At 41.4% G+C, this 14,289-nt stretch overlaps 1 protein-coding gene across 4 annotated transcripts in view; it reads left to right on the top strand.

Annotated features, from left to right (window-relative positions):
- The window catches only part of LOC115174486 (serine/threonine-protein kinase PAK 5), a 126,573-nt gene that overhangs the window by 23,665 nt on the left and 88,619 nt on the right, over window positions 1-14,289 (top strand). For 2 of the 4 annotated variants that reach the window (XM_029733051.1, XM_029733054.1), the window contains exon 1: window positions 9,804-10,508. The exons of 1 other annotated variant lie outside the window; for it this stretch is intronic. In XM_029733051.1, coding sequence (XP_029588911.1) covers window positions 10,493-10,508 — 16 coding nt within the window. In that variant the 5' untranslated portion in view covers window positions 9,804-10,492. Of the gene's footprint in view, window positions 1-9,803; window positions 10,509-14,289 lie in introns of those variants that run through there. One more of the 4 variants, XM_029733053.1, reaches the window with a different exon arrangement.

Here is a 14,289-nt window from a genome sequence, read left to right as displayed (position 1 = left end):
TCACTGTTAGGCCTTCAGTGGGACCCGGCCCTGGGAGTTTCTTCTTTTCACCTCAGCTCCGTTATGAAGAGGTTCTCCCTTCCTGTCTTTCATTGGTTACTCTGATCCATGTCTGAGCTCTCTGTCCATCTCTCCCTAACTCTTTCCCTCCCTCTCTATCCTTCTCTCGCTCAGTGTAGGCAGATAACCAAGTAAAAATGCTGCTTTAAGTTATGCAATGCCCCAGGGGCTTATAACCATAAAAACACACACACACGGTCATTATTAAAGCCCATTAAACACACCTTGTCCCAGCCGTTTTTCAGCTGAAGAACAGTCGGGCACACAATACAACCTATTAGAAGTCTGACAGGCAGTGGCTACACAACGTCTAGAAAGCCAAAGGGATCATAACATTGAGATGAAGCTACATACAAATATTTGTTGTACTAGCAAATATTTTTGTTCATACTATACATCTCAATATTGAGATGTAAATACACGAAACCCTATGAAGACATTTTATATTTCAGTCCCTGTATCCAACCAAACAAGGCAGGGGTGGATGCAGCGATCAATGATGTATGTTTGGGGTTGATCTGGGAGCCTGAAGGACTTCAAAGACCCAATGCAGCCATTTTTATATCAATATCAAACCATTTCTGGGTAATAATTAAGTACCTTATTGTAATAGATTTCCATTAAAATGGGCAAAAAATTACTTTTTATCCAGAATTTTGCAAGGACTGTCTGGGAGGGGTCTGAGTGGGGAGGGGAAAACTGAAAACTAGAGCTGTGTTCGAATATCCATACTAACATACTGTATACTACACACTTAATGAGTATATACTACATACTATATAATATTAGTATACTGTAAACAAACTGTGTCCTTTCAGTTGAGCCTTCTTAGACATTTTACGACTTCGGGTGTCCGTTTGTACATTCAGAGCGTTTCACTTCAGGAGCGTTCAGAGCACACACTGGACCCTCTGGTGGAGGAGTAGGGTTGATCCGAACATTCTGACCTTACAACGGCAGTCAAGCACCCGAGCTAACTGTCTAGCTACTTCCAGACACATAATGAGAGAACACCTCACTCTGACCATTTTACTCCCACTAGCAGAGCTGGTTAGGCAGTTTTAATGTTATTCAGAGCATTGGTGACTGTAGCTGTGCTGCTGCCAACAATTGAATTATGCTTTTTTGCATACGTTTACTGACACCGGCCGTATTCAACGGGTGTTGAGCGTTCGTAAATTCATCAGTTATTCTGCGCTCTGGTACACAGATACGAGACTGAGCTCTGAAATCGGAGTAGATAGCCAGACCGAATTTACGAAAGTACCCGAATGTCCATTGAGAACTCACAACAACTATACCACTTAGCTAAGAATGGCGGGAATAATCAAGTCAATAAACGTTGGGTAGTTAGTTAGATAGCATATAGCTAATATACTGGCAAGTTTGATGTATTAGTGGCCAACTAACATTAGGTAGCTAGCTAACATATCGGTACATACTAGCCAACATAACGTGCAAGGTAACTTATTTGAAAAGTCATTACTTTATTACATTGCTTAACATTTTCTTAACATTTGCCATAATTAGTTAAGGCAATGAATTTATATCCGCTCTCATTGGACTTTGGCTGCATATTATTGACTTTAAATCTGAAAATGATGTGAAGCCACGCCCATTTCCTGAAGAATGCAATTATGGGAGTATATTCGAACACAGCTTAGCTATTATTCATGGTTGCACCTCCGTCACTCGGTTGCATCGTTGCTATTGTTATCAACATTCTACAGATGCCGCAGCCGTCGATGCTCAAAAGTAGAATGGGGGCTAATGACTTTGAACCGGGGCTAATGACTGTGTCTTCTAAATTACTCTATAGGGGCTTGGGAATACAATGACATTGATAAAGTAGGTCATATTTAGTAGGAAACAACTTTGCCATCATCATGTTGTCAAATTTACTTTAGAAAAGTTAGTCAAAAACAGGTAGTAATGCAAATGTTAGCTAGCTAAAATCTGGAGGTCTTCCCTCAATCTTAGCTAGCTAACATTATACTGCAGCCACAGTAATGCACTTTTTAGATCAACCCTTCGTCAGCTTTCAATGAGGATGCATTGAGTAGAATGCTCAGTTGGGCATCAGTCCTAAAACAAACGTTCAAAACGATATTGTGATGCAACATGCAACCCATGAATTGGAGGTTTGGAACTTTCTTTCTTATTGGTATATTAACCAATTTGCAGCATGGTGATGTCACCATGGAAAGCTGAAACCATGCAAACCTGCTGATTAGAAGGTCCTGTGTAAATTGTATTTTTAACCAGCAACTATCAGGAAATAATACTGATCAAATGTTTTCACACTTTTAAGGTGTTAGTTTCATCAGCTGTTGTACATTGACTGCACTGGGCTTTTAACATGTTCCTCTATTCTAGATAGTGGGGGAGAAAGCCTGCTTTCATAGGACATATGAGGAACCAGATTGCTTTTAGCCCACTGTAAAAAAAAGATTTAAAAAATGTATTTTTAGTGATTACTTACTGGCAGCCAGTTAACTGTAAGTTACCGTAAAAAAGGTACAGTATGTTACCGTAAATTCCAAAGAAACGTTGGTTTAAACAGTAAGTTACTATAAAGGACAGACAGACAGACAGGCTCATCTGTTTGTTTGTGTGTGTGCGTGCATGCGTGGGTGCGCACACGTTTGTGTGTGTGAAAGTGTGTGTGTGCATGTGTGTGTGAATGCTTTTAAGCAGAGCCTCATCTACAGCAGTGAGTGGAGAAGTGGTGGAGCATAACAGAGAGAAATACATTTACAGCCTCTCTGTGCTACATGTAGAATTGGGCTCTATGATTAGTGGTTTGTTAGTGATGCTGCAAGTGGCTGTTAAATGGTTAGTGAGCCAGACTAATGGAGCAGGAGAGTGAGTTTGATCAACGTTCAAGAAACATTACAAAGATACAGTATTCAATTATTCAACTTATATTTGTAATGTAACTGTGTTTATACTGCCCTGTGTGTGTGTGTGTGTGTGTGTGTGTGTGTGTGTGTGTGTGTGTGTGTGTGTGTGTGTGTGTGTGTGTGTGTGTGTGTGTGTGTGTGTGTGTGTGTGTGTGTGTGTGTGTGTGTGTGTAAGCATCCCACTGGGCACACACTGGTTGAATCGATGTTGTTTCCACGTCATTTCAATTTAAATGACGTTTCAATGAAATGACGTGGAACAAACGTGGAATAGACATTGAATTAACGTCTGTCCCCAGTGGGATGTGTGTATCTCTCCCAAAGCATGGTATGGAAAACTCTTGGAATGTGTTTGTTAATGGTTCATTAGCCATCAATAGCAGACTGTTAAAAACAGACATTTTAACTCTCCACACTCCTCTTCCCAGGCCACAGACTTGGCCTTTACAGTCCAGAGACAAACTCAACACTCAGACTCTTTATGTCTGTCCCCACTCTTCATCCCTTCTGATGGCAGGCAACGACAGAGGTCAAACGCTAAACAAATCTCTCCCTGTTTGACAGAGGAAGCCGCTGTGTGTGTGTGTGTGTGTGTGTGTGCGTGCGTGCGTGCGTGCGTGCACGTGCGCGTGTGTTTGTGAGAGAAAGTGTGCCTGCACGCGTGTGAGTGTGTGTGTGAGGTGAGCCTGCGTGCGTGCATGTGTATGTGTTGTCTGTGGTCTGTGTACAGATGTTAGCCTTGAGGCGATGTAAAAAATACCATATGGGTAGGTCTTCTTAATAAAGGAGTCTTGGTTTGAGATGAAATGAGATGAAATGAGTGAAGCGTGATGATGATATCTCTATACTTAGAAAATCATTGGCACTGAATAGATCTGGATACAGTCACTTCATATATCATCAACACATGAGAAAGGCTTGGAGAGTGTCATGAATATACTGAACTGGAGCATGCAGCTATACCACAGGTCGATTATATATCCAAATATATGACATTGACATAATATATAGCTTACAGCCAGTATTAGACATCTATTCACCTCATGTACAGTGGTAGTGGGAAGTTTACATACACTGAGGTTGGAGTCATTAAAACTCGTTTTTCAACCACTCCACAAATTTCTTGTTAACAAACTATAGTTTTGGCAAGTCAGTTAGAACATCTACTTTGTGCATGACACAAGTCATTTTTCCAACAATTGTTTACAGACAGATTATTTCACTTCTAATTCACTGTATCACAATTCCAGTGGGTCAGAAGTTTACATACACTAAGTTGACTGTGCCTTTAAACAGCTTCGAAAATTCCAGAAATTATGTCATGGCTTTAGAAGCTTTTGATAGGCTAATTGACATAATTTGAGTTAATTGGAGGTGTACCTGTGGATGTATTTCAAGGCCTACCTTCAAACTCAGTGCCTCTTGGCTTGACATCATGGGAAAATCACAAGAAATCAGCCAAGACCCCAGAAAAAAAGTGTAGACCTCCACAAGTCTGGTTCATCCCTGGGAGCAATTTCCAAATTCTGAAGGTACCACGTTCATCTGTACAAACAATAGTACGCAAGTATAAACACCATGGGACCACACAGCCATCATACTGCTCAGGAAGGAGACACGTTCTGTCTCCTAGAGATGAATGTACTTTGGTGCGAAAAGTGCAAATCAATCCCAGAACAACAGCAAAGGACCTTGTGAAGATGCTGGAGAAAACAGGTACAAAAGTATCTATATCCACAGTAAAACGAGTCCTATATCGACATAACCTGAAAGGCCACTCAGCAAGGAAGAAGCCACTGCTCCAAAATTGCCATAAAAAAGCCAGACTACGGTTTGCAACTGCACATGGGGACAAAGATCGTACTTTTTGGAGAAATGTCCTCTGGTCTGATGAAACAAAAATAGAACTGTTTGGCCATAATGACCATCATTATGTTTGGAGGAAAAAGGGGGAGGCTTGCAAGCTGAAGAACACCATCCCAACCGTGAAGCACGGGGGTGGCAGCATCATGCTTTGGGGGTGCTTTGCTGCAGGAGGGACTGGTGCACTTCACAATATAGATGGCATCATGGGGATGGAAAATTATGTGGATATATAGAAGCAACATCTCAAGACATCAGTCAGGAAGTTAAAGCTTGGTCGCAAATCGGTCTTCCAAATGGACAATGACATTTACATTTACACATTTAAGTCATTTAGCAGACGCTCTTATCCAGAGCGACTTACAAATTGGTGCATTCACCTTATGATATCCAGTGGAACAACCACTTACAATAGTGCATCTAAATCTTTTAGGGGGGGGGGGGGGACCCCAAGCATACTTCCAAAGATGTGGCAAAATGGCTTAAGGACAACAAAATCAAGGTATTGGAGTGACCATCACAAAGCCCTGACCTCAATCCTATAGAAAATGTGTGGGCAGAGCTGAAAAAGAGTGTGCGAGCAAGGAGGCCTATAAAGCTAACTCAGTTACACCAGCTCTGTCAGGAGGAATGGGACAAAATTCACCCAACTTATTGTGGGAAGCTTGTGGAAGGCTACCCAAAACGTTTGACCCAAGTTAAACAATTTAAAGGCAATGCTACCAAACACTAATTGAGTGTATGTAAACTTCTGACCCTCTGGGAATGTGATGAAATAAATAAAAGCTGAAATAAATCATTCTCTCTACTATTATTCTGACATTTCACATTCTTAAAATAAAGTGGTGATCCTACCTGACCTAAGACAGCGAATTTTTACAATGATTAAATGTCAGTCATTGTGAAAAACTGAGTTTAAATGTATTTGGCTAAGGTGTATGTAAACTTCCGACTTCAACTGTAGGTACACATAATCTGTGTGTCTTGTGAGATCAGAATCATCTCTGTTGTGTTTCCTATTAATTCTAACCAAAAATATTACTGTATACTTGTAACGGATTGGCAGTCGTGGTGAAGGAATGAGGCACAGGAAGCAGCGAGCACAGGGTAGTGGCGTATTTAATGTACACTCACTCATCAAACAAAATATTCCCAAACACAGGGGAGAAAGTACACACGGCGTAAAATAGCGCCGACACGAACATGAGCCGTCACAATAGAAATAATCCCGCACAACACGGAAGCGGACCAGCTAACATAAATAGCCCCGCTAATTAACCAAACTAAACACAGGTGCACAAAACCAAAAAGGGAAAACCAAAAAGGGAATCAGTGGTAGCTAATAGGCCGGTGACGACGACCGCCGAGCGCCACCCGAGCAGGAGGGGGCGCCACCGTCGGTGGGAATCGTGACAATACTTCATGGCGTCAGATAGTCAGTTAGCTAGTTCATACTGTGAGGAGCCTGTTCTGAAGGACCATTCTGTCTCTTACTTGGGATTGGAAGGAGAGGAGTAAAGGAATAGTCAATCATATGATACATGTTATGTATATATAGTACAGCCCACGGCAGCAGCAGCTAAAGTGTTTTTTCAGTCTGTCAGTGATGCAATATTGCACCTACACTGAAGGGTTTCAGGTAGAGAAGCACAGTACTGTACAGTATGTATGTAATATGACAACCATGGTGAGATATTACTGTGAGACAAAATGTGTAATGTGCAAGTGAATCATTTTTAACCCCTTACTATACCTCTACAACGAGCAAGCTCAGAATTGTGAAGGTTCTGAGTGAGGATTTCACCATACTTTACAAGCAGGCAGAATTCTCAGGAAAGGGCTTGGCAAATAATGGGTTAATCCATGGATAAATGGTGTTGCGTAAAATCTTTGAATGAAACCATTACAATCTAAAAAATGCTGGGTCAATAATGGCCCAATTTGGGTCATTTCTATTAAAAACGGTGTTATTTTGACCCAGCACTGTTAGGTTACGTGAATGAGATACTTGATTTACCCAAAAATGTGGTTATTTTGTCGCAGCAGTGGGTTGCTCTTTTGCTGGGTTATTGTTATTCATGCATTTTTGACCAATCTGTGGGTTATGTCTTACTTTATTGCTGGGTAACCATTATTTAGATTTTTATTGCTTGTCTCTAGTATAGAATCTGCTGTTTTTATATTAGTACAAATACTTCTAACGATAACAATCAATGTTATAACGTTAGTACAGTATGAAATTATTGACATATGGCCAATCATGACAAATTGTAAATATATCTATATTTTTTATTCAGCTCTTAATTTCAGCTACGAAATGAAATCATACAAAAGATAAACAGCAAATAAGGAACACACAAATAAACAAAAACTATAAGCACAAGCCATAATTTTGAATCACTGCAGCCCTACCAATTAATAAAGCTGAGGAATGGGGCTGAGGAAAAGTAACCACTTTACTCCCCCAACCCCTACCAGCTATACATTTTTAATATGAATTGATGTAAACAACAAAACATAATGTATTCTGCTCCAGAACCTGCCCATTCATGATGGTGAATGCCAGGGAGTAGAGGCGATTGTCCCCTAGTCAGAACGAAGGGTTCGGGTCTCTTGTTCTTTTGGCCGCTTGGCGGAGATAGTCCGAACACCTGTTTGTAATGAAGGTGTTGTCACTGAAAAAAAATGTTAGCTGCAACTGTGTTAAAATCGGTTAAAACAGTGTGCAGTAAAAGTGTATATTTTGCATTTGTGAAATGATTGTGATGTGATATGAAACTAAAGGGCTTTATGGTTCTAGAACCATATCGCTATTTAGAATGGAATAAGGTTTAGATGTCTGTTTTGCCTGCCAGACCCAGTCTGATTCTGAAGAGGTCCTTCGATCTCAGGGAGGAACGGTAGGATCCTTAAGAGTACATCTACCAAACAACCCAGCATTTCTTTACAGTGTATGGTCATGTGACCTGAACACACACATACACACAGACACACATTTCTACGCTGTCCTGAGGGTTGTACAGATCTCATTAAGATAACCCTGCTGATCTCTACGCAGCTGACAGATTCCTCTCTGAGTTGGTCTATCGATGGTCGTATATGGATAGTACCAGAACAGATATGGAGATTATTTCACTGATAATATAGGAAGGTTTTTCTGATCTGATAATGTAGGAATGATGCTCTGACCTGATAATGTAGGAAGGTTATTTCTGTCTTGATCATGTTGGAAGGTTATTTCTGTCTTGATCATGTTGGAAGGTTCTTTCTGTCCTGAAAATGTAGGAAGGTTCTTTCTGTCCTGATCATGTTGGAAGGTTCTTTCTGGCCTGATAATGTAGGAAGGTTCTTTCTGTCTTGATCATGTTGGAAGGTTCTTTCTGTCCTGATAATGTAGGAAGGTTCTTTCTGTCCTGATAATGTTGGAAGGTTCTTTCTGTCCTGATAATGTAGGAAGGTTCTTTCTGTCCTGATAATGTTGGAAGGTTCTTTCTGTCCTGATAATGTAGGAAGGTTCTTTCTGTCTTGATGATGTTGGAAGGTTCTTTCTGTCCTGAAAATGTAGGAATGTTCTTTCTGTCCTGATCATGTTGGAAGGTTCTTTCTGTCCTGATAATGTAGGAAGGTTCTTTCTGTCTTGATCATGTTGGAAGGTTCTTTCTGTCCTGATAATGTAGGAAGATTCTTTCTGTCCTGATCATGTTGGAAGGTTCTTTCTGTCCTGATAATGTAGGAAGGTTCTTTCTGTCCTGATCATGTTGGATGGTTCTTTCTGTCCTGAAAATGTAGGAAGGTTCTTTCTGTCTTGATCATGTTGGAAGGTTCTTTCTGTCCTGATAATGTAGGAAGGTTCTTTCTGTCTTGATCATGTTGGAAGGTTCTTTCTGTCTTGATCATGTTGGAAGGTTCTTTCTGTCCTGATCATGTATGAAGAATTCTTTCTTGATAATTTATGAAGGTTTCTCTGTCTTGTTAATGTAGGAAGATTTCTCTGTCCTGATAACGTAGGAAGATTTCTCTGTCCTGATAATGTAGGAGAGGTTTCTCTGCCTTGATAATGTATGAAGGTTTCTCTTTCTTGATAATGTAGGAAGATTTCTCTGTCCTGATAATGTAGGAAGATTTCTCTGTCCTGATCATGTAGGAAGGTTTCTCTGCCTTGATAATGTATGAAGGTTTCTCTTTCTTGATAATGTAGGAAGATTTCTCTGTCCTGATCATGTAGGAAGATTTCTCTGTCCTGATCATGTAGGAAGGTTTCTCTGCCTTGATCATGTATGAAGGTTTCTCTTTCTTGATATTGTATGAAGGTTTCTCTGTCCTGATAATTTCAAGATTTCTCTGTCCTGATAATGTAGGAAGATTTCTCTGTCCTGATAATGTAGAAATGTTTCCCGGGCCTGATAATGTAGGAAGGTTTCTTGAAGTCTTTCTTAGTGTGGCTATTTCTCCTCAGATGATCATGTTGAATGCCTGTGGTATGGAATATTATGGAGAACATTTTAGGGTAGAGATAACATCAATACCACAAACACATAGTAAATTACATTTATGGGAAAATTGCCAGTGCCACTATTGCTACAGTATAATTTTCCATATGTAATATAATGTATCTAAGGATGCTTAATATACAGTTCATAATTCATGGAATAGTTATCATACCCAGCACACCCCTAACTACAGTAACTACAGTGTGTTCCCTCTATTTAGGACCCAGTTGTCGCCTCAGCCTTTGCGCAGATATGCAGTGTGTGTGGGTGTGTGTGTGTGACAGTCCCCTCCCACAGTGGAATGTGTATTATTAGCCCAGGGGACTAGGGACGGGTGTGGCTGCCATACAAGCCACACTGGTTCCTGCTCTCCCTCCATCCTACTCCCCCCCCCCCCCCCCGAATGGTGGGGTAGAAGATGAGATCTCATGTTGAATGTGAGGCCGGACGTTGTGTGTGTGTGTCTGCGCACGGCACACACTCTGATCCGGTCAGGGAGAGGACACAAGACACAGGAGACACACACACACACACACACTGACACTGACACTCAGCAGCAGCGATGGCACCAGAAGATCTAAAGGAGGATGTAGAGCAGAAGGCCTGAAGGGGGGATGGTTGTGAAGATTGTGAGTGTTTGGTTAGGATCGTCAGGGTGAATATCATAGGGAAAGGAAAAAGGATGTGTCCTGGCTTAGGCTGTCTGGCTGTGCCCTGCCCTGGGCTTTTCTGGGGCTGCTGGCGTCGGCGGTTTTCCAGTATGTCCTGTCCCTATCTACAGTATCGTCTCTGACTGGGACTGAGCTGGGACAAACACACACTACAGGACAGGACAGGACAGGGTAGCTCGCTAGCTGGATAACACCTAGAACTTCGACTGCGAATCGGCCTGAATACCCACCGCGCTGGATGTTTTTATTTTCCTAAATGTGTTTATTAGGTTTAAACGGGTAAAGAAGAATACATTTGGTAATCATACGTACGGCAGTATGTGTACAGTAGAATAATAATAATACTGGAGAATAAACAGGACACAGACATGGACATCGACTGCAGTTGGAGTGTACTGGTCTGGATGACTTTGGTTGATGAATACTTGGACTGTACAGGTTCTCATGATGTAGGATTATTATCCGCCTTGTGGAATTCGAGCATTTCTATTGGTCGAGAGGAACTATGATTGGGTTACCAGGTAAGATCTGTTACCAGGATAGGTTTCTCTCTAACTGTCAGACCTTTCTTTACAACTATGACAAATGAAACGTTAAGCATTAGATAAATTTGACGTTCGTGAGTTTTAAAACTTGGACATACTCTAGAGAATGTAAGACTATTGCTGAATTCTGATCCTGGATCAAAACGTGGCTGTTTGCGATCATGTTCCTGGAAGAATACACCTCTAGCTTAACATGAATTTTGGACCAAATTAAAAGATCTTGAGGGAATCAAATCTTGATAGAACAAAGCAAACACAAATAAACACAACAATTTCACAACAGAGAACGTAAGACCAACTGAAGAACAAGAGCATAAAAACATTACTCACTGGGTTGGTACAGTCAATAAAAAGTGTCAAGCTGGCCACCCATGTGGTGTAGTAGCAGCAGACTGTACCTTAACAGGTGAGGCTGTCAGGCAACAGACAGATGATGGGACAGTGATTTGTGATCGGATGCCTTGACGGCTCTGTAGATTTGAACATGGTCTTAGCAACACCCTAGTTGTGGGTTTAGTTTAGGATCTCTTTTAGGGCAATCGCCCAGTGTAGATTGTGGGCCACATTTGAACTCACTGGCCTTTATAAGAAATACTGCTTGTATGAAGATGACAGGGACCAAAAATGGAGCATAATATTTTGGTGTTTAAGAAATACCTTTGGATTGTAATAAAAATGCCTGGGGTGGAGGGAGAAAGGGGGAAAATGTCTACATTTGTAACCTCGTTCCCAGGCTCAAATTGCTGGCGCGTAAAAGCATGGTAACACTGTGCCTCAAAGTGGGACTTGAAAGTGGTGTGGTTAAAATCTAGGCAAGAGAGGGAGCAAGCCTGCTATACAGCTGTATTAGATCGGACTTTGAAAAATTGCGAAAATCGGCAATTAATATATATGTTCTATCACAGGGATCATATTGTTTTTGGAGAGCCCAATTGATTTGGAATTCAGGCATATAAAGTTTATATGTGAAAACTGTTTCTTAGATGCATACTTTCCAATTTCCCAAACCCACTTCCTTGTTAAGCCCATTACTTGCGATGCTCGCACGTTGAAATCCACAAAGAGGGGGAGGTGCTAGATAGTGATGGACTGAGAGATCAGCCAACTAAAACCCCTGTCTGTTTCGTGCCTGCCATAGACTGCAATTTAAGTCCCATTCTGAGGCGCTCTGAAACTAGACATCTCGACAGAGAGAGAGAGCCCGCTGGTGGGTGGGATTACTACACTGAATAAAAATATAAACGCAACATGTAGTGTTGGTCCCATGTTTCATGAGCTGAAATATAAGATGCCTTAAATGTGTCATGCGCACAAAAATCGTGTTTCTCAAAATGTTTGGAACATATTTCTTTACATCCCTCTGAGTGAGCATTTCTCTTTTGCCAAGATAATCCATCCACCTGACAGGTGTGGCATATCAAGAAGCTGATTAAACAGAATGATCATTACACAGGTACACCTTGTGCTGGGGACAATAAAAGCCCAATCTAAAATGTGCAGTTTTGTCACACAACACAATGCCACAGATGTTTTTAGGGAGCGTGCAATTGGCATGAATGTCCACCAGAGCCGTTGAAAGAGAATTGAATGTTCATTTCTCTACCATAAGCCACCTCCAACATCGTTTTAGAGAATTTGGCAGTACGTCCAACCGGCCTCACAACCGCAGACCATGTGTATGGCATTGTGTCGGCAAGCGGTTTGCTGATGTCAACGTTGTGAACAGAGTGCCCCATGGTGGCAATGGGGTTATGGTATGGGCAGGCATAAGCTACGGACAACGAACACAATTGCATTTTATTGATGGCAATTTGAATGCACAAAAACACAGTGACGAGATCCTGAGGACAACTATGAGGCCCATTTATTTTTAAGGTATCTCTGACCAACAGATGCACATCTGAATTCCCAGTCATGTCAAATCCATAGATTAGGGCCTAATGAATCCGTTTCAATTGACTGATTTCCTTATATGACCTGAAACTCAGTAAAATCTTTGAAATTGTTGCATGTTGCATTTATATTTTGGTTCAGTGTACATTTGTAACGCCTTTGTTGTGCCTAAATAGGAACTGCGGCTCTAAATCACACAGTGCATTCAGAAAGAATTCAGACCCCTTTACTTTTCCCACATTTTGTTATGTTACAGCTTTATTCTTAAATGGATTCAATTGTTTTTTCCCTCATCAAACTACACATTATATGCCATAATGAGAAAGAAAAAAATGCTTTTTGGAAAGATAATAAAAAATTCCATTTACATATGTATTCAGACCCTTTACTCAGTACTTTGTTGAAGCGCCTTTGGCAGCAATTACAGCCTCGAGTCTTCTTGGCTATGACGTTAAAATCTTGGCACACCTGTATTTGGGGAGTTTCTCCTATTCTTCTCTGCATATCCTCTCAAGCTCTGTCAGGTCGGACGGGGAGCGTTGCTGCACAGCTATTTTCAGGTCTCTCCAGAGATGTTCGATCGGGTTCAAGTCCGGGCTCTGGCTGGGCCACCCAAGGACATTCAAAGACTTGTCCCGAATTCACTCCTGGGTTGTCTTGGCTGTGTGCTTAGGGTCGTTGTCCTGTTGGAAGGTGAACTTTTGCCCCAGTCTGAGGTCCTGAGCGCTCTGGAGCAGGTTTTCATCTAGGATCTCTATGTACTTTGCTCCGTTCATCTTTCCCTCGATCCTGACTGGTCTCCCAGTCCCTGCTTCTGAAAAACATCCCAACAGCATGATGCTGCCAGCACCATGCTTCATTGTAGGGATGGTGCCAAGTTTCCTCCAGACGTGACGGTTGGCATTCAGACCAAAGAGTTCAATCTTGTTTTCTTCAAACCAGAGAATCTTGTTTCTCAGGGTCTGAGAGTCTTTTAGGTGCCTTTTGGCAAACTCCAAGCGGGCTGTCATGTGTCTTTTACTGAGGAGTGGCTTCCGTCTGGCCACTCTACCATAAAGGGTTGATTGGTGGAGTGCTGCAGAGATGGTTGTCCTTTTAGAAGGTTCTCATATCTCCACAGAGGCACTCTGGAGCTCTATGTAGAGCGACCATCGGGTTGTTGGTCACATCCCTGTCCAAGGCCCTTCTCCCCCGATTGATCAGTTGGCCGGGCGGCCAGCTCTAGGAAGAGTCTTGGTTGTTCCAAACTTCTTCCATTTAAGAATGATGGAGGCCACTGTATTCTTGGGGACCATCAATGATGCAGATATTTTTTGGTACTCTTCCCCAGATCTGTGCCTCGACACTATCCTGTTTCGGAGCTCTACAGAAAATTCCTTCGGCCTCATGGCTTGATTTTTGCTCTGACATGCACTGTCAACTGTGGGACCTTATATAGACAGGTGTGTGCCTTTCCAAATCGTGTCCAATCAATGAATTTACCACAGGTGGGCTCCAATCAAGTTGTATAAACATCTCAAGGATGATCAATGGAAACAGGATGCACCTGAGCTCAATTTCAAGTCTCATAGCAAAGGATATTTTTGTTATTTATTTTTAATACATTTGCAAAAAAAAATACAACATTTCGCTTTGGCAGTATGGGGTATTTTGTGTAGCTTGATGAGGAATTTTTTTCAATCTAACAATTTTCGAATAAGGCTGTAACGTAACAAAAGGTGGAAAAGGTCAAGGGGGCTGAATACTTCCCGAATGCACTGTACATGTATAAAAATATATTCCGTGTTTAACAAAATCTGTATAAGTATAAAAGAATGACTTCTTTTAGTTTTTATTTTGCATACAATATACGTAGCTCAGCATT

The sequence above is a fragment of the Salmo trutta genome, chromosome 35, assembly GCF_901001165.1.
Source record: "Salmo trutta chromosome 35, fSalTru1.1, whole genome shotgun sequence".
In the NCBI taxonomy this organism is placed as follows: domain Eukaryota; kingdom Metazoa; phylum Chordata; class Actinopteri; order Salmoniformes; family Salmonidae; genus Salmo; species Salmo trutta.
The sequence above is the reverse complement of the archived record's forward strand: the minus strand, read 5'-3'. Positions and strand labels throughout refer to the sequence as shown.